This window comes from Magallana gigas, chromosome 2 (assembly GCF_963853765.1).
Source record: "Magallana gigas chromosome 2, xbMagGiga1.1, whole genome shotgun sequence".
NCBI classification, from domain to species: Eukaryota; Metazoa; Mollusca; class Bivalvia; order Ostreida; family Ostreidae; genus Magallana; species Magallana gigas.
The window spans coordinates 41,580,944-41,605,869 of NC_088854.1; the positions used below are offsets into that span (position 1 = coordinate 41,580,944).

General features: G+C 32.6%; 1 protein-coding gene across 5 annotated transcripts; it reads right to left on the bottom strand.

Annotated features, from left to right (window-relative positions):
- Nucleotides 1-772: 772 nt before the first annotated feature.
- LOC105333700 (probable methyltransferase-like protein 24) lies at nt 773-24,674 on the bottom strand. Of its 5 annotated transcripts, XM_066076672.1 has the most exons (9): nt 24,515-24,647; nt 21,036-21,164; nt 12,497-12,568; nt 7,050-7,213; nt 6,044-6,290; nt 5,013-5,132; nt 4,303-4,374; nt 2,682-2,853; nt 773-1,071 (listed from the first exon to the last, which is right to left on the bottom strand). In XM_066076672.1, exons 2-9 carry the CDS (start codon nt 21,137-21,139, stop codon nt 781-783), a joined length of 1,242 nt encoding a protein of 413 aa, XP_065932744.1. In that variant the 5' UTR covers nt 21,140-21,164; nt 24,515-24,647; the 3' UTR covers nt 773-780. The 5 variants fall into 5 exon arrangements, with proteins under 5 accessions (XP_065932744.1, XP_034300973.2, XP_065932746.1 ...); XM_034445082.2 differs by lacking the exon at nt 12,497-12,568 and having other exon boundaries at nt 24,515-24,645; XM_066076674.1 differs by lacking the exons at nt 21,036-21,164; nt 24,515-24,647 and adding an exon at nt 13,121-13,294.
- Between the last annotated feature and the right edge of the window lie 252 nt (nt 24,675-24,926).

The window sequence follows — 24,926 nt, forward strand, 5'->3', positions numbered from 1 at the left end:
CTGCTTTCGAGTGCTTTTTTATGACGATGAAACTGACAAAATGTAAAATGAAAATTTGATTAAAAATGACGTTAAACAAGGATTACGGTACCAGTTCATTCAAAAATGGCCCAGTGATATTTTCCAGTCATCAAAATTAATGATATTCTTGACATGGTTTTAAAGACAAACCTTGGACTAGAAACATATATAAAAATTAACCAAAACATTTTAGCGATGTATTTTGCAAATATTGCACAACTAATCATCGCCTCCCAACAGAGACCGGCAGATGGTCAAATATTCCTCATAAAGAAAGGTTATGTAAACTTTATAATGAACATAGATTGCAGATGAATTTCATTATTTATCAGATTGCAAATCACTTTTAAATATAAGGAAAGCGTTCCTGCAAAGTTCCTGTATAAGACCAAATGTTTAAAAATTAAAGAAATTATGCCCTGAAAAAATGTAAAAACACTTAAAGAAAACTCTGTATTTCTATTTTCTTTTAAATCAAGTCACACTGTTCCCTCCATAAATCCTTATGTATATGTATATACACCCCCTGGTATTCTTTTTATCTACATGTACTCTTTTTCCCTCTTTTTTGTTTCTTTTTTTGTGTACACGTCCTCCTCAGCCGCCACGTAACTTTTTGTTTTGGTACTAAGTATTTGTTTTGTACCTCATGTACCATCTTTGTGTAGTTTGAGAGAATAAATTAACTTAAAATTTGGTAACGAAAAGATTGACCAAAAAAACTAAATCATAATATACACCAACACAATCACAGATTTGTCAGCTTTGAAATTTAATGTTTACATAACAAACATCAGCTTGAATGTTGAATTTTTTGGGAGTATGATTTAATGGGTGTATGCCGGTGAAATATTTGTAAAAACCGGCCTCTTTTAGTCTTTTATATGTTCTAAGTAAATCTGGATATCTGGCTTTATCCGGCCAGTCTGGGAAAATATGATACTCCAGGGAGAAATGTCTGATTCTGGAGGTGATTCCATTTTTGAGTAAATAATCAATCACAGACCATTCGTGTCCCTCTACGTCTATCTTCAAGTAGTCCAGCACTCTCTGAAACGTTATCAATAAATATATTAATGTAAATATATTCGTGTACATAATATATCAATTATGATTTAATTGATTAAAAAAAAACATTAAAATGAAAAAATTAAAAATTTTAGAAAAAAAAAATAAATTAGATAATATATATTTAATTTTGATTTTTTAAAGAAAAATCATTGACACAAATGAAAAGAAAAATATGTAAAAACATTCTGCAAGTGTTATAACATTCCAAACGTAGTCCATGCACCACCAAATCCTGCATATTGTCAGAATAATATCTACAATATCAGAAACCATGGCATGTCATCTCCCTACTAGTTTTACAATAAGATTTTGTTTTGATTCTTTTATATTGAGATGGTGCCAAGATTTAATAAACAATACTAGTAATTTTATGTGTACTAATGTGTTCTGTACGGAGATGTTATATATAGAGCTCGGTCGCTTCGCTTCCTCCGTTTCTCTCTAATTGCTAGAAGTTTACTTACTTATACTTTCTAAATTATGATGTTAACATTCAGTGTATATTTCCCCTTACGTTTGCATTGGAAATCTGCGACGTTTAATTTCCTGTGAAAACTCTTAACCAATCTATACGCCATGAGCACAAATATAAACGCCATCACGCGTTTTGAGTACATTTATTATTGTACAAAATTAAACGAAACGTTCAAACTCACATAACCAATTTGATATATACTTTTGTTTTGCCTCGGACTAGAATGTCGCGACGTCATTGGATGAAACACGTCACGTGGCTGCCTTACAAATTTCTTTAAAAGGCAAGCGTCAAAATTTATAGCGCAACATGGCGGACGTAACGTTATTTGAACTGATTTTCTACACAAACGTTTGTTTACATATCAAACTTTTGGTCCTCGACAAAACAAAACACTTATTAGGTTTGTTACTGACTGTTTAAAGAAATTTGTGGGGTCGGTAAAGTCCATAGAAGGCTCGGCTCCGCCGCCTCGCCTTCTATGGACTTTACCGACCCCACAAATTTCTTTAAACAGTCAGTAACAAACCTAATAAGTAATAATGAAAAATAATCATTTAATCTTATCTACCCGTTAATATAACGATTTTCTCTACAAAGTTTCCGGCAATATGTTTTAGTCGCGGAAGCGAACTAGAGTCCGGTAACATCTTAATATGGCTGTCCCATGTATGTTTCATATCCCTGACTAAAAGCATATATAATGGCTTTAAAGCAACGATTCACAATAACTTCATACAAATAAACACCAATATGAATATCTATATAAATATTCAATGCTTATTTTTGGATCTCGTCGGTCCTATAACACACCAAGCGGTGAAGACAAATTGGTATTCAATTCGTCTGCACAGCCTTGGTGTGTTTTACATGTAAGACCGACGAGATCCAAAAAACAAGCATTCAATGCTTACATGAACACTTATCATCATCGAACGAGAACAAATAATTCTAGAGGCACACGAACAAATAATTCTAGGTGCACACGACCCTCGACCATCTCCCACGGTTTTTTAAAAATTGAGAATTCAAACGACGGACTCCAAACCATTGTCTGAGTCGTTGTTTAGAACTGTACACGAGCTTCCGTCCAATTATAAACCTCCAGACTTACGTTTTTGTGACCTAGCATTTCCATGATGCTGAGGAGGTCCATCATGGTCCAGCTCTGATCCTGTATGACGTAGATATCGTGACGTGGATTAAAGTCCTTGATCACGCTGGTGCTGAGTCCAATAGGATGGAATACTACACTTGTATTTCTCACGTGCTCAGGCATATTCATGCTGAAAAATAATAAAGCATTTAAATCTACTTATTTTAATTCAAAAATCAAGTCATGTTTCCATAATCACATATGATGTGCTTTTGTTATTATAAGTATTCACAAGACTCATAAATCTTGAAGCGTATTATATAAGGTATGACCCTTTTTTATCTGAAAATTGTAGGTCGTGGAGATGTCCTCTTATTATCTTGATAAGACATTTTATCAATTTAAAAAAATCAACGTAAATTTACGTAAGGAAGTTGTTTTAGTTTACTCATTTTGAATATAGGGAGCTCTGAATCTCACTTATGATTGATAGATTGACACTAAACTTTTGGGTTACTATTAGAAATGCCTTTCTAGAACATTAATTTAAAAACGGAAAATAAATTTTGGGCAAAATAGTGATCGTGCCCTTTAAAAATATTATGACCCAGTTAAAGTACAACAAAGGGATCCCATTTATAATGGGGTCAATATATTCATGCGTGATTGTTCTGCGAAGATATTACGTTAAAGTGTTAGATTTCAAAGAATTAAAAACTATATAAATTGTTGTAGATATTTTTAAATTCTTTAAATTATAAAGTTTTAATGTAAAAAAAGAAGATATAAAACCGAAACGAAACTTTTAACATTCTATTGTAATATGCAAATATTCGAAATCACGTCAAAAGAGCAATTAATATTTGAGATCTGTGCATAATGTACGTCGATGGCCTAATACATTCAGTTGGGAATGTGTCATCGAATAAACATTTAATAAACATTAAATATGATTCACAGAAGAAAAATGACAGAATGGATATTTATTATTTACAGATGTAAGACTGGTATCATCTGAAAAATACATCGAGAAAGCCAATATGTTTTCAAATTAAAATATACATTAAATTTGGAGAAAGAGGGGGTTCCTTGTTGAATTATTGTTAAATTTGTGATAAATAAAGGTTTCGCCAGACTTCAGAACTCTCTATGTCTCTCTATCTCTCTTTCTCTCTCTCTCTGTGCATATTAATACGCATAAATTAATGATTGTGACAATATAGCTTTACAGTGTCATTGCGAAATTAGTTCGATAGAGTGAATCTTTCCAGAAAAGTTGACACAAAACCGTTACCGATCGATGTGGTCGTAACAAGACAAATTGTTGCCTTTGGTCGACTAAACTACAACAGATGCAATTACCAAACGTAACATATAATCAGCCTATTTCCCCACCATCTAACGCAATTACTTCTATATATACACTCACTTTCGTCTTCAGGGCCAATTTGAATGATAAACATTTTTCACTTAAGTGTCAGAGTTACGCATTTCTAAATTTTGTCATTGTTTTTTTCAGCTTATTTTTAGGCTGTAAGAGTGTATAAATACTTGTTGGTATGAAGTAGGCACACAATGCAAAAAAGGAATGTTTTTAGGACTTACAAGTGTTGGTATGGACAATTGATTGCGTACTTACCTTGGATCGAAAGAATGCACTTCACAGCCAAGTTTTGCCATGGCGTCATCAAAGCTAAAGTCATTGCCTATGCTGTAATAGAATTTAAACGATTCAAGTTCCGTGTCCTTTATAATTTTGTTCCAACATTTATTTCTTATCAAGGAAATGGTAGTCCCTGCTAAAACATTAACAGAGATATTTTATACTTACATGTATATTATTATTGTCTATATGCTCTCAAATACAAAGGAATAATCAACAGTTAATATCATAATAATATGAGAAGCATATTGCAAAGGAATACTTTAAACCATATTATGATCATACTGATTGCCCTAAAAAAATATATTCACAGATTTATATACATGTACATTTTTTATACCCCAAAATTTCTTAAAACCAGGATTTGAATTTAACCATATATATGTAAATATCCCTTAATCGAAAATATTCAACATTTCTTTCTTTGAGACACTTGCAAGCATTAACATCTCTGCCTTGTTTGTCTACTTAGTTTGTCATTTCATCGGTCTTTGCAAGAGCTACTTAGAGAATTTGTTGTTTGTCTTGCTTTTAACTCAAAGAAGATTCCACTCATCCCCTAAACTGAATAAGTTTATAAACAAAGCGTGTTCTGAGTCATCTAATTATCAAATTAAGTACCAGTACTTAATTCTCACTAGTACCTTACTAGACTGAAGTACTTTATTCCCATGTCTTTCACTTACCCAAATGAGTATACGAGACATGGTTCCTTTACTTTATAAGGCTCGTCTTGGCACAAAAACCAGTTTCCCACCGACTTTTGTTTTCTGCACCGTAAATCTTTAGGTCTTTTTTTAAAATCTCTGAAATTGAAAGCTTCAAAACTGAAATTAGTCCTTTTTTAAAATCTTACGAGAGAACAAAAAAGAGTACAATATTTCGAAATTTAGAACGTATACCATACTTTGAGACAGACTAGTTTAGTCTCTCTATTAAAAGCATGTAATATATACTGTTCGAAATCTTTATAAGGTACACATTTTAATTAAAAACTTTTTTGTTCTAAGGTCAGACGACATGTTCCTCAATTTTAGATAACTTTTTCCAGGAATTTGTTAATGGTTTACTACTACTTTGACAAGCTTTCTTGCAAAAAATTAGGGTACCTTACCAGGCATTTCTGCAAAATACTAGAGTATGCAATATCCTATATAGTCTTCTTGAAAATACACTTGAATTGCTGATATAAAAATAAATACATCTACAGCACAGCGAAATTCACTATATTAGAACAATATCTCCGCCAAGGCGGGGCTTTGAACTCATGACCTCTAGAACCTATACGCTTTTGGCAGTGAACGGCCACGGTTCTCACCACTCGACCATCTAGACATATAACCAAATCCAAGTAAATTTTGATCATTTTTAAAATAATAATAAAATTAATATTTTTTATTGGAACTCTTCATTACGAGGAGATACAAAAAAGATTTTTGAGGAACGTGTCGTCTGACTTTAAATAACTTAACCGTGTTATGAATGAAAATCGATTCTAACATTTTACTATTTATTTTTCTTTATTTTGTAATGGAGAAATTAAATATGCAAATACAAAGAAAGATAAATAGATTTATTTTGAAGCCAATTGACTTTTTTTTTTTAAAGTATTCAAAGTAGATATAATAGTCGAACAGTACACATTAATGGTAGATTTTTTTCCACAACACATTGTGGTTTTTTAGCACCTAATATAATAAATACCCAATGCACGAACATTTCTAAAAATGCGGCGGCTTTCCACCAATCAGATTGTAGCACTCTTTTCGGTTGTTTGTAAGTTGGCATTTCGGCCAATATTGTCCAATCAGCGATATCTACTGGCTGAAGCTTTTCTTTCAATGGTCTCTTTTTGCTTTTTGTAAAATTGTATTTTTCAACTTTTTCAGGAATAAGTTCGATTTTCGGTGGAGACTGTGTTGTTTTCGGCGTAAATAGCACCACATTGATTTTGTTTCCACTTTCTACAATAAAATACAAAGGTGATTGTTTTGTAAATTATCAAATTTTATCGATATTTTAATTCTCAATTTGATTTTGAAGTGTTGTTGATCAACATCCTAGACTAAATACAGCCTGAAATTACTAAATGCATCACAAATATAAAATTCCCTTGCATTCAAATGGATTTTATTTTCTTTTGTTTAACATTATATGTATTTATAGTTTAAATTTTATTTAAAAAATCTTTTCTTTATCTGGAAGAACATGTATAGACTCGTCTAACAAACTTCCTTTAAAGGGGCATGGTCACGATTTTGGTGAAAAATTATTCTTCCGATTTTAATATTTACAATGCTTCAGAAAGGCATTTTTAAAAGGCAACCGAAATTTGAGTGTCATTTGTTGAGTTATAAGCGAGTTACAGAGCTTGAAATTCTTCGTTATGTAAACAAAGCGTTTTGTTTACATTTTGAACGTTGAAGTAAAAATTTCAGTTTTAAACCTTAAACGAATGTGTTAAAGGTAATAAATAAATAAAAGATAGACAAATAAGCTGGAAAAAGATTTTTTTACTGTAATATTGAACCTATGTAAACAAAAACAGGGCACGAGCCTTGTTTACATGACAAAGAATTGTGAGCCCTGTATCTTGCTTATTACTCTACGAATGACTCTCAAATTTAATTTGATCATTAAAAATGCATTTCTAAAGCATTGTAAATGATAAAAACATAGAAATAAGAGTTGACCAAAATCGTGACCATGCCCCTTTAACTTACCCTGCTCTATCATTTTGGGACCGGCCATTTGGAATAAGCCACCTGTGTAGAACAATAATATGGATATCCCCAGCAGGGAGACGATTATCAGCACGCGTCTATTCATTCTGTTTGAAATGTATGTGAGATTAAAGATGGCGCGAGAATATGTCTTCAGGTAAGGCCTATCAAAAAATAAAATCAAGAAAAATATAGCGCTTGTCTCAAACTTTCATAATATTAGAAAGACGGCGCGAGAATGTGTCTTCAGGTAAGGCCCATCGAAAAATTAAATGAAGAAAAATAAAGCCTTTTTCTCAAAATCTTAGAATTAAATATTATAATATTAGAATCGAAATCACTACATCTTGAAATTGTAGCTCTTCTATACAATTCAAAAATATTAAATATCTCAACAACAACAAAAACCTTTAATCACAAACTGATATTGTTGTATCATCTGCATGTTAAAAAATCAGTTCTATCGGAAAAAGAAATATTTATACCCTTGAAATAAGTATTTCATTTAATTGCACAAATTTGAGGTTCTGAGCAGTATTCAAATAAAGCAGATATTGGACAACCTGTCTTACCGAGTTTATGATTGGAATTTTTTTGTAAGATGGCCATTACCTATAACACTGCTATAAATACCTCTATAAAATATTTTCACCCATTTTCTTAAATAATCTTCTATACCTAATACTTTTAACACCGATAAGAAATTTTCATGACGAACTCTATCAGATAATTTTCAAAATGTAACCTTTCATTTCATCTATATCTGTCATATCTCTTATACTTGCTAACGTCTCTGCAATATCTTTTCCAACAATACAAAATGTCTGTCCATCAGAAAATATATTTGGTAAAACATGCCCCAGTCCATTTGACATCATTCTTGCAATAATTTTGTAAACAACATTTAATAGACTAACTAATTAGTCTTCAGGTATTTAAGAATCTTTTATCACCTTCCTTTTTGTTACAATACAAGTACCCATTTTCATAGAAGGTGACAATGTTTTTTCTTTTTATTTCTAAACTGGACAATACATTTTTAAACTGTGGTAAAAAAAAAAAAGTTAAAAAAATTCAAGAGTCAAACTATCAGAACCAGGAATTTTATTGCTGCCAATTTCTTTAATAGCTTGTTCTAATTCTTTAACATCAATATTTTCATCACACATGTCAACATCACTTTTACATGTATCAAGTTTTGTATTGACTAAAGACAACAACCAATTTTTACTTTCATATTCTAGAGTTGAACATGAATACAACTTGAAATAAAAATGGTATTGCATTCTTAAATAGTCTGCAGTTCTCTAAACTTCACCTTTTTCATCTAAAACAATTCTTTTATTTTTTCATTCTTGTCTGCTTTTTTCTAAATTCAAGAAATATTTAGTACACTTATCTGATTTATTCGCTTACTGTGCCTTAGACCTTCGTAAGACACCTGAACATTTTTCATTTTTATATTCACATAAATCAGTTATATTTTTTCATATGTTTCGATGTTTATACAATTACCATCATCAATACTTTGTGACAATCTTTGTAAAAGGGTTTCAACTCTATAATACTCCTAGTTTCTTTCTCTAGATCTATTTTGACTATACCTTTTGCAGATTTGTGCCAGTTTTTTATTTAATACTTTAAATTATCCCATCAGACTAAAATTGATTGTTCAAATAATATACATTTCTTATCTTTTTCATTACTTGTCCCCATATATCAACCACATCCTGCTTACTTATTATTTCTGCCAAACGCTTTATCCTGATATACTGAGTGTTAATAATCTGTTCTCCGATCCACACATGCTTCCCTCAATATCCCCATATGATGTGTTTCCCCTTTACGTGCCTCTTCGCCAATTACATTGAATTTGTTTTTAATTCTTCGTCCGAATTGTTTTGATGAATAATATCTTCTCAGATGCATCTGGTATTCAAATATTTTAATCTGTGCAATTGCGTTCTCTTCTAACTGATATTGAACAGATTTTGGACACGCTCATAATATTAATTATCGTCGGATAGCGACGATGTCAGAGTATCATAATATATCATCATAATTCTAATGGATTGCAGTAAAAAAATAAAAACTTGGGGGTGTTTTTCGATTTGACTAAGTAATGTTTCCCAGGGCATGTTTATACGGCAAATCTCCAAGAGATACAAATTATGGTATCTGTGTTATTGATAGAACAATCAAAGATCAATATTGTCCGACACCTGGGCCCAAGTCCAAGTTTTAAGCTCATTTATTTCACTTAAATATGCATTATGTTACATGATATAAAGAAAAGTAATATATATATATATATATATATATATATATATATATATATATATATATATATATATATATATATATATATATATATATATATATATATATATCTCCACACACACACACACACAAGGATATAGAAAAGGCAGGATTATTTACAATAAGAAATACTTGTACACTCCAAAGTGATAATCAAGGGGCGCTGACCAAATCCAAATCAGGAACGTACCTTAAAAATGTACATATTTTTTGAAGAGTTGCGGGATTTGATGGTCACATAAGTAATCTAAATTTTAATGTATTAGGGTTCCTAAGATAATGGCTGTCAATTAAATAGCTTTTTCCTTAGTGAAAGTAAAGCATTACATTCCAAAATACAGTGATATTCATCGCCATTCTGATTGGCTTCACACAAGTTACATTTCTCATCAAGCTTGATATGTTCTTCCATTTGCCAGCTTCTATTGGGAGATGGCAATGTGAGTTTAATATAAGATATATATACAAAAAATAACTCCAATGTTGAACAAACTGGTGCTTTAAATTTTGTTTAACAATACTATCAGCCATTTAACATCAATAGTGTTTTGCTGGTGCCATATATATAGGATAGACCACTTTGTCCAAAATATCTTTAATACAGGATAACCAATTTTTATTCACCCCCCCCCCGGGTGATTTATAAAAAAAACATTTTTTTGTTTATTTATTGTATTGCGTAGAGTTAACTTGGTGAGAGTTACCTATACTGTTATATATTCATTGACGTTTATTGTGTACGAATGCACGTGTGTGTCTTAGTTTTTCGCCGTACAACTATACAATGTCCTGGTAGAAATGCATTATACAGTCTGTGTCACCGTGCCGTTAAGTTTACAACATATCATTTCCTTAATTAAAGACACGATTATATGCTTCCACGCGTAATCACTGATGCGCATAAATTTTATAATTCGGTTTTTTTTTAAAGAAAATGTTAATTACATTAGAGTGTGACGTCTTAATTAACAAGCACTCGGGACAATTTCAAGAAGGGAAGTTAAAAATTCGCAGATGAATTGACAGAATACTGTACGTTGTCATTGTAGAAAAAATTAAGATCCATTTACACAAAACATTGTCTGTGGTCAGCATTATAGAGTACATGTTTATAAAAGTAACAAATATTCGCCCCACCACCCCGTCCTTGCCTTAACGTTAACAAAAATAAATTTAAAGAAAAAAGTAAAATTTATAAAAAGGCCATGGATAATGCTGTAAAAACATACAATACTGGTATAACCCGTAAACTTCTGCAATTGCGATCAACAAATACAAAAGATTTTTGGAATATCCTGAAATCCTCAAAAAGGGATTCTAAGAGCCCGGTAAATATCAAAGATATGTTTGATTTCTTTAAAAATATCAATGAAGGTAGTCTGTCCGCTGATAGCGATACTCTTCACGAACCTCAGGTAGATGGAAGCTCTAACGAATTACTGAACTGCGAAATTAATGAGTCGGAAATAACCGACGCTGTAAAGAAACTCAAAAATGGTAAAGCTCCCGGCTATGATAATATTTTTAATGAGCATATTGCCTCTACTTTAAATACATTCCTACCAATTTATAAGTTGTTTTTTGGTGCTGTATTTGATAGTGGGCTAGTACCAGAGGAATGGCTAGTTGGTATTATTAAACCTATTTATAAGAACAAGGGTGATCCCACTTCTCCTGAAAACTACCGACCCATTACGTTACTAAGCTGTTTGGGTAAATTATTTTCGTCCATTTTAAGTAAGCGTTTAGAATTGTATTCGGAAGAGATAGAACTGATCCATAACAACCAAGCGGGTTTCAGGAAAGGTTTTTCTACTTTAGACCACATTCTTACTTTACAATTTTTATCCAATACGTTGATGAAATGTAAGAAAAAACTGTTCTGTGCTTTTATAGATTTCAAACAGGCGTTTGACACAGTTTGGAGAAATGGTTTATGGTGCAAGCTCTTAAATTATGGTATTAATGGTAAATGTTTTAAATATATTACAAATATGTATAAAGGTATTAAATCACTCATCAAGATGAATGGCACGGTATCCGACTTTTTTTTCTTGTAATGTTGGAGTCCGCCAAGGTGAAAATTTGTCACCATTTTTGTTTTCATTGTACATAAATGATTTAGAAAATTATCTTGTTGAAAAAAATATTGCTGGTCTGCAAAGTTTTACCACATCAATTGAAAATGAATTATGTATATATATAAAACTGCTTGTACTTCTTTATGCAGACGATACTGTTATCTTGGCGGAATCTGGCGATGATTTGCAGAACGCACTGAATGAGTTTGAATGTTATTGTAAAGAGTGGAAATTAAATGTTAATATAGATAAAACAAAAGTATTAATTTTTTCCAAAGGACGAATGTGTAAAAGAGTTTTTTATTTTATCGATAGAGTTTTAGAAATTGTTAAAGAATTTAAGTACCTTGGCATTATATTCTCAAGAACTGGCTCTTTTTTAAAAGCCAAAAAACATTTATGTGACCAAGCCCAAAAGGCAGTGTATGGTGTCATTAGAAAAATTAGACAATTTAATCTACCAGTTACATGTCAGTTAGAACTCTTTGATAAAATGGCTGTACCTGTATTGCTGTATGGTTGCGAAGTATGGGGTTTTGAAAAACTTGATAGTATTGAACGTGTTCACCTAAAGTTTTTAAAGCACATTTTATGTTTAAAAAGTAGTACTCCAAACTATATGGTTTACGGAGAAACATGTCGTTTTCCTTTATCTGTAATTGTATTTACTAGAATGGTATCATACTGGTGTAAATTAATTTCTTATACTAATACTAGCATTATAAATATATTATACCGGTACTTGTTGAATCAGACTGAAAATACAACCAGTACTAACCCTTGGATTGATTGTATTCGTCATGTTTTTAACTCATGTGGTTTATCAAATGTTTGGCATAGTCAGTTTTTAAATATTGTTAACCAAAAATGGGTTTCAGCGGCAGTTAAACAGAGATTACAAGATCAATTTATTCAAAAGTGGCATGCTGATATAAATAATTCATCAAAAGGGGTAATATATAAAATTTTTAAAACAAATTTTGGATATGAAAAATACTTAGATATTTTACCCCTGAAATACAGAAAAATTCTTGGTAAATTTCGTACTTCAAATCACCATCTACCAGTTGAACTGGGAAGATGGGAGGGTATCCCATTAAATGAAAGATGTTGTCCTCTCTGTAATACAAAACGTATATCCGATGAATTTCATTATATTTTAGAATGTGATGCAATATCACAAGTCCGGAACAAGTTTATAGACAAAAAATTTTCAGCTAGACCTAATGTGTTAAAATTTTCGTATCTTATGACAACATGTAACATGAAATTGCTGAGAAAATTGTGTATTTTTATAACAAAGATATACGAGGAAGTCTGTCCTCCATGAGTTTCACTTTGTATAACTTTTCCTAACTCTATAACCTTTATATTAATATATGTTTACCTCTGACCAATTTATATGTATATTTTAATGTTATTTTTGTCCTCATGTACCATGTGCTTGAAATGGTTTTGAGCGAATAAATGAACTTGAACTTGAACTTGAACCTTTTCCTGTCCGATATCTCAAAAGAATAAACGTCAATTAATCAATTAATTGGGACAGAGATTACCATTTAACAAAATCTATGAAAAAAAACTGTTCATAAATATAGCGATTACTTTGACGGTGTAATATAAAAAAACATCGCCCGCACCATAACGAAAAATGACTTATTTTTTATTTACCTGCATCTTTCTGTCGCTCACAATGTTGTTACCTGCTAATTTAACATTCCGTATGTGGACAAACGACAATCACTGCACTGATTAACAATACGACAACGTAAAGGTCTCCGTGCCTTTGTGTATACTTCTACTACTACTAGTTCGCGATGGAGTTGTACGGGCAGCCAATGATTTATGACGTCTCGCGCACGACCGAGATTCGGTTTTCTTATCATATACGACAACTTAGTATCAATAATGACAAAGAACAAGTATTCATTACAGACGTGTAAGCTCATTGTGAAATCAAAGACTCGTGACGTTTTAATTTTTTTCTCTTAAAAAAAATCCTTGTACTAAAATAATATCTTTTTTTTTATTTAGAGAAAAGTTAAGAACGTCTGGTGCCTGTGGGTGAATGAACTTATTAAGTATTTTTTCTGCATTTGGTGGATAATTACAAATGACATTGCATGTCTTGGTTGTTTGTATTTGGTTGGACTTTTTTTTTACTGTTCACGAAACAAAAATTCGAGATTGGTTTTACTTCTTCCAAAACATATATACGAGGGTTCCAGTGACAGGCGCATATCCAATGTTTATTTTTTCAGCGGGGTGGGATCAGTCGAAATAAAATGAATGTTACATTGAAATAAATCTTCACTTTTTACGAATATTGTTTGCATTTTTTATAAATATACACAAAATATTGTTCATAAGGAGCTGCCGGTATATTCTGAAATTGTTATTTTATCTATTCCAGTTCTTTAAAAAAATCAGAACTTGCACTGAACTCTTTAAAACATTTTTTCTTCAACGTGGGCAGGTGTAGGTAGAGATTTACTTTTTAGAGTTGCACAATAATAAAAAAAAGAGGAATCGGCAAATAACAGGGACAAATTATTAACTTATGCTCAGAAAACTAAAGATACTTTGCCGTCAGTTGTTCGAGAGGGAGAGACACAGGGGCCAAGCCCGTTTTAACATTAATTTCAATGTAACTATGGTAAATATAGTTACATTGAAATTATTGTTAAAACGGGCTTGGTCCCTGTGGGGAGAGAGAAAAAAAACCTGAATTCGTTGGGGTTAAATTTAGCACCTAATTCTGTTACACGCGCATGTACACGTACATGTACAAATAAATAAATAACCTTTTGTTCTTGCATTGTGCATATGTGCAAGAGCGTTTGCAGAAAATTAATCATTGATGTAACATGAAAGTCAAAATATTTCTGTCTGGACAGATCAATTTAATGCATAAACCGACAAGGATGGGTGTAGGTTTTGCAGTATACCTTTTTTTCTAAAAATAGATTAACACACCGGAGTATTCGAAGCCCCCAGGGTGTAGAGAGACTGATACAGTGTATATTCATATCAAATCGGGTCTAGGAACCTTTTAAGCTCCAAAAGTGCATTGTAGGAACTCCGGATTGTTTATGCCCGATTTTTATAGGTTACACGATCAGAATTACGCATGATTGCGTATTCAGATATCTGGATATTTCAACACGATTACCCTCCATACCAAAATCGCTCATCTGGGCGGTAATGGTCGACTGAATTAATTTTAGATAAGTCAGATAAGTCAGAAAAAATACTATCGGGTATTCATTTTATATTCGTAAAAGAATTTTCTTAATTGCTGCAGGCAAACTCTCAAATTAAAAAGTTTCATACGTTTTGAAAAGTTGCAATTTTCAGCGCACTAGAAATTGCGTTGGTTTTTGATTGATTAATCTTATTTTTGAGCAAATTATGTACAATGTAGCGCTAGCTAGCGAATTTTTTATGCGCCGTAAATTGTAACTTAACACGTACGGAACTGTAGCTCCCAGGCCCTCCATTCAAGTTTTTCAGACTGGGAGGCTGGGAACTACACACCTGCAGGTAGTTTTTTTTCTATGACCACAAAGAATTATGATATGGAATATTCATACTTCCAATTCAATGAAAATTTCACGAATCATATGCTACATTTTCTATAGAAGAAAATAATTGTAATAAATCGATTTTTTTTTTATGCAATCACTTACACCGGAAGTGGTGTTGGCCTGTGCACAGTAAAGGATGACGCAACATGAAATACTTCTTTGAAAAATGAGATGATTGAACCTGTTATTCACTAAAAGCATATAGTGTGTTCAAATTATGTTAATTAAAAGCAAAAATGATGTATCTATAAAATATATGAATACAAGATACTAGAAGTTAGAGATTTTATATTTGGATAATTGCTTTTTACGGTTTTTAAACGGACTAAGACACAATTTTGAATCAAAATTTTATTTTTAATGTACATGTATAAAATGGTTTCCTTGCCCATTTTGAATGATTGACCACAATTTGATTGTTAGAAATAAAGGTTATAAGACAGATAGATAGGTAAGAATTCGTTTTTATGTTTACAAAGCTCGAGTCTTATACAAGTTTTTGTTTACAAATTCTGTACTAAATTAAGTAATAACCATTACTTTGACAAAATGACTCGTGGCAAACAAGGTAAACTGACTCAACGTGTTCATGAATAATATAATCAACAGAAGACAGCAGCATTTGATTGAAATTTCTACCAATAAAACACATATGTAAACAATAACAAGGTTTAAGCTTTGTTTACAAAGCAAAGAATTTCAAACTCTATATCTTGGTTATAACCCATGATTTGTATATGTCTTGCTTATAACCCATGATTTGAGCTGCAAATTTGAAAAAGCATTAGAAATACCCATATTAACCATTCTTATCGTTAACAAGAGACCCATGGACCACATTGCACAGGTACATGTATGATAAAATCAACTTAAGGGATTCATAATACAAACTATTTGGACAATGTAGTATAAAGCATGTGTGTAGGCAAAAATTGAGGCCGAAAGGGTCGGTGACGGGCGTAGCGCGGAAGGGGTAGGTGCAAGAGGGGGTCGCAAAGGGATGGGAGGTAGGAGACCTTCCCTTAGAAAATTTTTACAAAAAGGACGCAAAAATACCACTTCTGAGACATTTTTTAGTTTTAACAAATTACTTATGTATGTTTTTAGGGACTATTATGTAAATTTAAAATATTTTATTTCCTGTTATCAGTCTAATCATTTCGTAATTATAATCAAATAGAATCTGTTTTTCGTTAATGAAATTTAAGAGAAATCGTTCATTCACCGTATCCATAACCTACTCTGCATGTATTCTGTAAACAAAACCAAGAACCGTACGCCACGGTTGTAGCGCACCAATTTTGCAGTTATATTGGGCAAAATATATGTTTTACAGTATATTTAAGCATTGAATGCTTATTTTTGGATGTCGTCGGTCCTATGACACACCAAGCGGCGCAGACAAATTGAATACCGCGCGTGGATTAGCAAAGTGTATTCATAGAAAATTGAACGTCGCAGATGTCCAATGCAAACATAAGGGGAAATATACACTGAATGTAAATATGACTATAATTTTTTTTTCGTTTCGGTTATCCCATAAATTGTCTTTTGAATTGTGTGATTTTGTAGCTACACAGATGGGATGTAATTGAATATCTTGCTCTGTTCTTCAGAGAAAATGTTTATTCTTCTATAAATCTGGGTACTATAGTCATATAGTTATTGCTTCCATCGCTTTTTGATGATTTTTAATAAAATTACACATACCTGTGAAAGAAATACAGTTGAAATCGTTAAAAGGGAATATATCCAAGATATCTTCATTGAACAATTATCCCTTTCCACTCAGAAAAATTCACAGGAACGAAAACAGATTCCTTACGGAGATTGTTTACATCTTTTCTCCATTCGGAATACATTCGGAATACATCGCGCAATTTTTTAACGTTATCATCCGGGCTTATTAATGGCTGTTGCAATGCAAAATCTCCGTAGACTTTCAATTTCGGGATGTGTATTGAAACCCGAAGCGGTAGAGGGGGCGTTTCAAAACAGATAATCTGGACATTTTTTATATTAGTGGATGAACGTAGTTTGAGCACAAAGGTATTTACTATTATTGAAATATCATGCAAAAAGTGGTGGAAGCAAAAACCCGGGACAGAGTATAGTAGTTTATCAAAAGGTATGGGGAGAGCAGCAGCTTGCAAGACTTAACATTATGTTGTCATCTTCAAGATATTATAATATTTTCTGTAATTTAATTTCTTCATAACTGGAAATTTGGCGAGTTCACTCTGACCAACAAAAAAAAAAACTTTGATAGAAAAAAAAGTTGATAGTCATTTCAGATATGAGGCATATATATGCCTCATTTGCCTCCATTGCGCTACGGCCGTGCACGTATAGTGTACTTCTATATCAACTTCTTTTTCATAATTGATACGCCACGTACACATGATTTCACCCCTTTAATCGAAAAAAAATATTCTATTTTATTGCACACAGGCATGACGTTAAAATCAATAGAACAGACCACATGGTATGTATTGTTTAGAAAGTTGCCTTTTCATAAATTACAGTACAATCGCAAAAGTAACTTACCTATCGAATATATATATATATATATATATATATATATATATATATATATATATATATATATATATATATATATATATATATATATATATATATATATATATATATATATATATATATATATTGCTAAGAGATTTAGGTTTTTTGTGAAAAAAAACCTTCAAATTCAGCTTTCCGTGGATTAGAGTTAACACTTTCGCACATAGGTGCTTGAGGACAGGATCGACCCCCTTCCCCCTCCACCCCCACCCCCGCCCCAATATATAGACCCCCGGGACTTTATTTTTCTTTTTTATTAAATTATCCTTTTATGACATATTTTAAATCTAATTTATTCATCCATTGCCCAAAATTACATAAAACAAACATTTTTGAAAAAAAATCAGTCCCTCTGTACATATAATACAAGAAGGTTGCTAACTTCGTCCATCTAGAACCAACGGAATTAAGGGTTCATCGCAAGGAAGATAACTCGTAACATAATTTTTTTATTTTCTCTTTGATGTCTTCCATTGTAATACACTCAGTATGAGTGCCTTCTTTTAGATTTTCCAGTTCCCAAGACGATTAAAAAGTGTTCGCGGCTTGATTAGAATTCATACTTCTTATGAATTGTACTTTTTTCCAGTTTGCCATCCAATTTCATAAATTTCTCGAAGTTGTCTTCCTTGCGATAAAACCTCACTTCCGTTGGTTTTAGATGGATCGGTTCAAAACTTGCAACTTGTCAGTGAAAATTGTCCTATTTACCTAATAAATGTATTTACACGGGCATGGCATGCAGATATTCAGCGAAGGGAATTATCGGGCTACGACATGAGGTCACCGTTTTTACTGGTAGATGTAGTTTGATAGTACATTTCAACAAATATTCATCGGCAGTGCCTCTCGGCTGGCAGACGATGTAAGCAACCTTCTTGCACAGGTGCTTGTGGACTGGACCGTGCACTACCCCCCCCCCCCTTTTTTTAAATATTTTTTTTTCAATTTTTTTTTTTAATTTCTTTTATTAATTATCATTTACAACCCCTTATATATGTCTCCAGTCGAAAAATAAAAGAAATATCACGACTTGGTAGCATTTTATAATCACACTCGTTTCCCCTATATATATAAAGAGAGAAGGTAAGCAACTCCCGTTTGTTTACATTGAGGTACCACCTGGGAAATTCAAACGATTACTACATCAAAAATCGCTATACCTTTGGTGTCATCTATTTTTCTCACTTCCACACATATCCTTCTATCTGAAAACTTATATAAATTAGCACGCTGAACCGTAATCTATCCAATTAATAAACATTTGTCACTCGCGACCACGATATTTTGAAACGTTTCAAGTAGAAGCTACGGAAGTTAGCTGCACAGCGATATCTATGCTAAGAACGATAACTCATCCCGTGTTCCGAATGTCATTGACTTAACGGTAACGCACGAGAGGCCCGAAAAAAAGTTCGGGAAAAGTTTTAGTGCAATATTTAAGAAAATGGATGTAGATCAATTGTTTACCTTTCAAGCAGCAATTAATGGCCATAACTTGGTCATCACTGGCCAAGCTGGGACAGGCAAAACATACATAACAAAAAAATTGCAAAACACATTAGGTATACTAAAAAAAAAGAAGTATCAATAGTTTGCTCTACAGGCATTGCAGCAACACATTACCAGGATTTGAAAGCCCAGACACTTCATAGGTGGGCTGGCATAGAAGACGGCAGATAGTCAAATGCTGAAATTATGCATTTAATCTAAAACTTTTCCCGAACTTTTTTTCGGGCCTCTCGTGCGTTACCGTTAAGTCAATGACATTCGGAACACGGGATGAGTTATCGTTCTTAGCATAGATGTCGCTGTGCAGCTAACTTCCGTAGCTTCTACTTGGAACGTTTCAAAATATCGTGGTCGCGAGTGACAAATGTTTATTAATTGGATAGATTACGGTTCAGCGTGCTAATTTATATAAGTTTTCAGATAGAAGGATATGTGTGGAAGTGATAAAAATAGATGACACCAAAGGTATAGCGATTTTTGATATAGTAATTGTTTGAATTTCCTAGGTGGTACCTCTATGTAAACAAACGGGAGTTGCTTACCTTCTCTCTTTATATATATAGGGGAAACGAGTGTGATTATAAAATGCTACCAAGTCGTGATATTTCTTTTATTTTTCGGCTGGAGACATATATAAGGGGTTGTTAATGATAATTAATAAAAGAAATAAAAATTTTTTTTTGAAAAAAAATATAGAAAAAGGGGGGGGGGGGGGGGTAGTGCACGGTCCAGTCCACAAGCACCTGTGCCTTCTTGTATTACATATATGTAGAGGGTCTGATTTTTTAAAGGTATTTGTTTTAGGTAATTTGGGGCAATGAATATATAAATTAGATTAGAAATATGTCATAAAAGGATAATTTAATAAAAAAAAAAAAAATAATAAAGTCCCGGGGGTCTATAATCTAGGGGGGGGGGGGTCGATCCTGTCCTCAAGCACCTGTGCTTTCGCAATGCAGTCGCATGTTTACTGTTATATTAATTGACGCTTTTTTTTTTTTTGCTTCTAAAAAGGATCTGATGGCTTCTCTGTAAATGAACCGGGAAGTCAGAGTTAAAGTCAGCTTTGTTTTAGATTTAAATCTACACAGATTTAAGATTTGCTTTACAAAATTATGTGTAGGAATTCGCCTTTTTGCCTTAATGGACGCTACGCCACTGGGGTTTAGATTTTGGTCTAACGACCCACTCAATAATTCGAAAAAGGTATTACTAGTTATTTATTACATGTATAAAAACAAGTTTACAAACGGACAAGCAGACGGACGACAACAGACAAAATGTGATCTGAAAACTCACTTGAGCTTTCAGCTCAGGTGAGCTAAAAATGAAAAAAAGAGCAACGTGCTAACATAACGGGTAAAATCTTTGCAAATTTTACAAAAGAATTCCCCTTCAGATATTGTAAAAACTATCACTGAGTCAGTAATGTTCAGAGGTTAATCAACCAATGGTCCTACAAAATCAAGTCCCATGGGTAGTTTTATTACATTTGCACCCACCCAACCCAGATGTGGACCCCTCTTTCCCCCTCACAAAATATAACAATATAGCATCGTGCCATCGTGGTGGTGGGGAATTCTACATGTAGGCTATTGTAATATCGTGGCATAAAAAGACTAAGAATTGTTACAGGTTTATTTAAAAGATTTGAAGATGTTTAAATACATGTACATATAAACACTTCGAATATTGAATATTTTTTTATCTTTGTTTTTTAAAGATTGGTATTTTAATGTTTAGAAAAACAGGTATTGTATGTATTACTTTTAAGACCAAACTGCCGTGCCTTATCTAAAGAAAAAATTTTAATTTAATACTTATTTTGTAACAAATTTTCAGTTAAACAATATATGAAAAAATATGTTTATATATTGACAACATACAACGATAAAACGACTTACATGGAGGCTAGATGTATTCCTGCTATTGAAACTTTTTTAGGGCCTTTCCGATGAGCCCGTTGTTTTTCCGCTTGTCGGAAATTCCAGAGAAGTTGCAATTTCATACGAACGAAAAGTGAATTGAAAGTTCTGAATAAAACGCAAAACAGTACACGTGTACATTGCTAACTATTTTGTTGAATTCAATCACTGAGTTGTCATGTTGTGAATTTTGAATTTACCGGGTGGCAGTAAATACAAAATTCACAACATGAGCTTCTTTGGCAATTACTAAAGACGAATAGTATTTGTTTATAGAGTACTTTATTCTTGGTGTCTCTGACTTCCATGCATGCAAATGACTTTCATGTATGTATACATTATAAGTATACGTGCATCTTTTTTAAAAACTTTTCTGTTTTGGTTAAAATATATCATAAACTGTCATGTTTCAGCAATTACTCTTTCCTTGGTGTGCATGTATTGTTAACATAATCGTTCAATGATGTGCGATAAAGTGGTAACTAGGGATGTTTTGCCGAGTAAAACTTTTTGGTTCTGTTTTTTTACTGATAAGCATTTGTTATAATTATCATTTTTATGAGAAAATAGTCGGTAGATATAAAAATCTATCGAACATTATCTTCGTATGAATATGCATATAGACCTAAAATTCATCAGGTTTCAGGACACATATTTTACATTCATTACAAAGTTTTTTCTCCACTGACTGGGTCTATAAAGAATCTCTTATCTGTTTCATATTGCCATGTTGAAGACAGACTCAGCCGATGTTTGCCGTCAATAACTATTCGGAAGGTTGACGTTAGTCCGTGCAGTCACTGTAGTTAAAGTTTAGAATAATCATCGTATATCAAACTTTTAAATGATTGTGCTAGTAATAACTACATGTATGTGATATCGATGATGAAGTTTGACATTCATTTAACAAATTTATTTCTAAATAAATAATTTAATGAATTACACGTAGCTATAATTAGCAAATACCTGCGTTTCCCAACAAGCATATTGTAAATTAGTGCCTTTAGATCTATGACGGAGTTCTTAATGTCATCGCTAATATCTGTCATCGTTTTAAAGTCTCAATCTACTCTGGTTTCTGTTTTTAATGGTTTTCAGAGTGTTGTTCTAAAACCTTTTTGTGGTTGAGTATTTCGTTTTTGTTAGTTTTAGAAGTCTGCTTGACTGAATCAAAAATGTTACCGAAAGCCTTTGCACTGGATTCTTATTCACTTGAAAATGTTTTAACCTGTTTCACGATGTGTAACGTCCTTCAAGGCTGGTAATGGCGCCTTTAATAGAGTTTTGTGATAAATTTAGCCTTTCTATTTCTGTGAGTTTTCATTCCAGGGAATCATTTTTAAGTTCAATGTTTGAGAGTTTTGTGTCCATCTTGATAAGTAGCGAGTGGTAAAGAAGCCATTGTTATTTTATGATCGTCAGCTACCCCGTATATGAATTGAATTGAACATATTTTATTGATTAAATCAAATGGATAAGACACAAGCTCTAAAATCTTTGATAGTCTTCTCCTGATAATGAAATTTTATAAATATTGCCAGTAATAACATTAGATATGAATACACATAAATATACATGAATAAACAATCTACTACATATATAATATCACCTTATAAGTTCAAACATTTTTTGAAAAGCGACCACATTCACTCAAAAAAATTTGTACCGTCTTAAATATTTCAGTGTTTTGTTTATTTGTCAAAGAATCATCCCCCCATACCAATAAATTTGCATCTATAATGTGTACATAACGAAATGTCAATAGCTTATTCATTAGAGAATTCCGAGCTCTTGTATACTTTTTACAGACAAAAAACAAATGATATGCATCTTCTAATAAGCCACACGAACAGTTTGGACTTGCTATTAAGTTACAGCGGAATAAGTCAGAACTTGAAATACAGTTGTGTCTCAAACGAGTATGAGTTATGTTTAAAAATCTTTTTCCAAATGAAAGATGTTTCTGAGGCTTTACCGTATCATTGTATAAACATTTTTTAAATATTTTAATAGAGGTTGCCCCGTATATTACTGAGTGAGTATAATTTCGAGGTTTCACTTTCCGACATTTTAGACAATTCACGATTTCAGAAAAATAAGCAACTGGACATTGAATACTGGGCTCATTCACAAAAACATATTCCGAAAAAAAACCCAGTCAAAAGTTAGTCTAGACGAGACACACCACACAGGTCCTCCATATCGTTGATTACAGGTGAGTCGAACTCACTATATCAGTCACAGACCGTTCACAACAATTTTTTTTAGAATGAAGTTATTATTTCTACGAGGTGTAACCACCCAATCACACAGCCTTATGTTGAAGAGTGGTATGATCAGTTTCTAGGACAGAAATGATTAAAACTGTCGAAAAAATATCAAAAAACTTACAATTTATCGGAGCTTACTTGTAAGGCGACTTACCGGCTCGCTGAACTCTGACCCCTCTGACTTATTGATTAAAGATGTTTTAAAATAACGAGATGCAAGCTTGCTCGCTGTGACAACGCTTGCGTTACCCTGTTTCACATTATGATTTTGTCTACTATTTTGCAATATTTTACGTTAAAACACACACAAAATTACCAATTTAAAAAAAATACCAATTTAAAAAGGAGAAAACGAAATAACAATTCTGTATGTTCTTCACAAAGGTAACTGATACAGAAAACAAAATACATCAACTTAATCATAAATTATTTTACGCATTGCACAGAAGAAATCAGTATAATTATAATTAATGAAAAATAAAATCTCAGAAGGAAAACGAAATGTCAGTTGGTTTTAAATTCTCTCTGATTCCATTCCCTCTTAAAAAGGCGGATGTTATTGGTCACGTTTTTACCCCCTACTCCTCGGGCGACTTAGCAAGCAATTAACAAACAGAAAGTAAATATACAGTGGAAAGAAAGTTACAAGTGTGTACGTTATCCTATAAAAGCCCGCAGAGAACATTAGCAGCAGTCAAGAATCATTAAATCAAATGCTGCAAACGTAATGCCATGCATGAAAGAGTAATAGATTACGTAAAACCAAGCGTAGAATGTGGAAACGTAATCTGAAATTTATAAACATGTCATGAGCGTATACAAAGCACATACTATTAGGTTAAGTTTGACTCAGGGCGGCATGCAACAAGAGGCATATTGTTTATATCTTAAGATTTTAAGCTGTGCTTTTAAGTTTTCGAATTAAAATATTATTAAAGAACAAAGCAAAATAATGATGTCGCCTTTATATTTACTATATATTTAGTGCACATCTCTCGACCATTGCCATGCTGACCCACACACGAAACTTCCCACACACAACCCCACAGCTACTCCAACCCTCACCCCATAGACCCTACCCCATCGACGCAAGGGGATGGGGATAGAGATACGTGAGGGGATCGATGAAGAGGATAAATAATTGCGATCCCCTAGAATAATAAAAATAGCAAGTCTAAGATAACTTACCATTATTTGGTATAGAGATTCCAGTCGTTCATTCTCCATGTATCACTGACTACTCCAAGCTGCAGATATTTTTAGACGCAACGTACTACCTAAGCGATGCTGTCTAGATAATTAACGATAGACACATTGTATAGCGAGCGGATCCATAGTTTTCACAAGAAAATGACTGGAAAAAATCGATCAACTTCAGATTCGATTGGATTCAATAGGATTAGTTTTTATGGATTACAGCCCTTTTTTATTTATGTATTTAAATGCCATGCACAGGGGATTTTCAGACATTCATGTTTGGATTTATTCGAGCTGGGTTTGGCATACCACTCTTTTTTTTTTTTTTGGCCCTCACTTTTTCGCATGACCTCAGTTTTTATGGTCTAAAATTTGGCTGTGCCCTACAATTACATGTTAAAAA

Coding starts and splice junctions, on each gene's coding strand:
- LOC105333700 (XM_066076672.1), bottom strand. CDS start 21,139: ATGAAATTGCAACTTCTCTGGAATTTCCGACAAGCGGAAAAACAACGG. Junction 6,291..7,049: donor TCCCAAAATGATAGAGCAGG/GTAAGTTAAAGG, acceptor ATTTTATTGTAG/AAAGTGGAAACAAAATCAAT. Junction 4,375..5,012: donor TGTCTCGTATACTCATTTGG/GTAAGTGAAAGA, acceptor ATTCTATTACAG/CATAGGCAATGACTTTAGCT.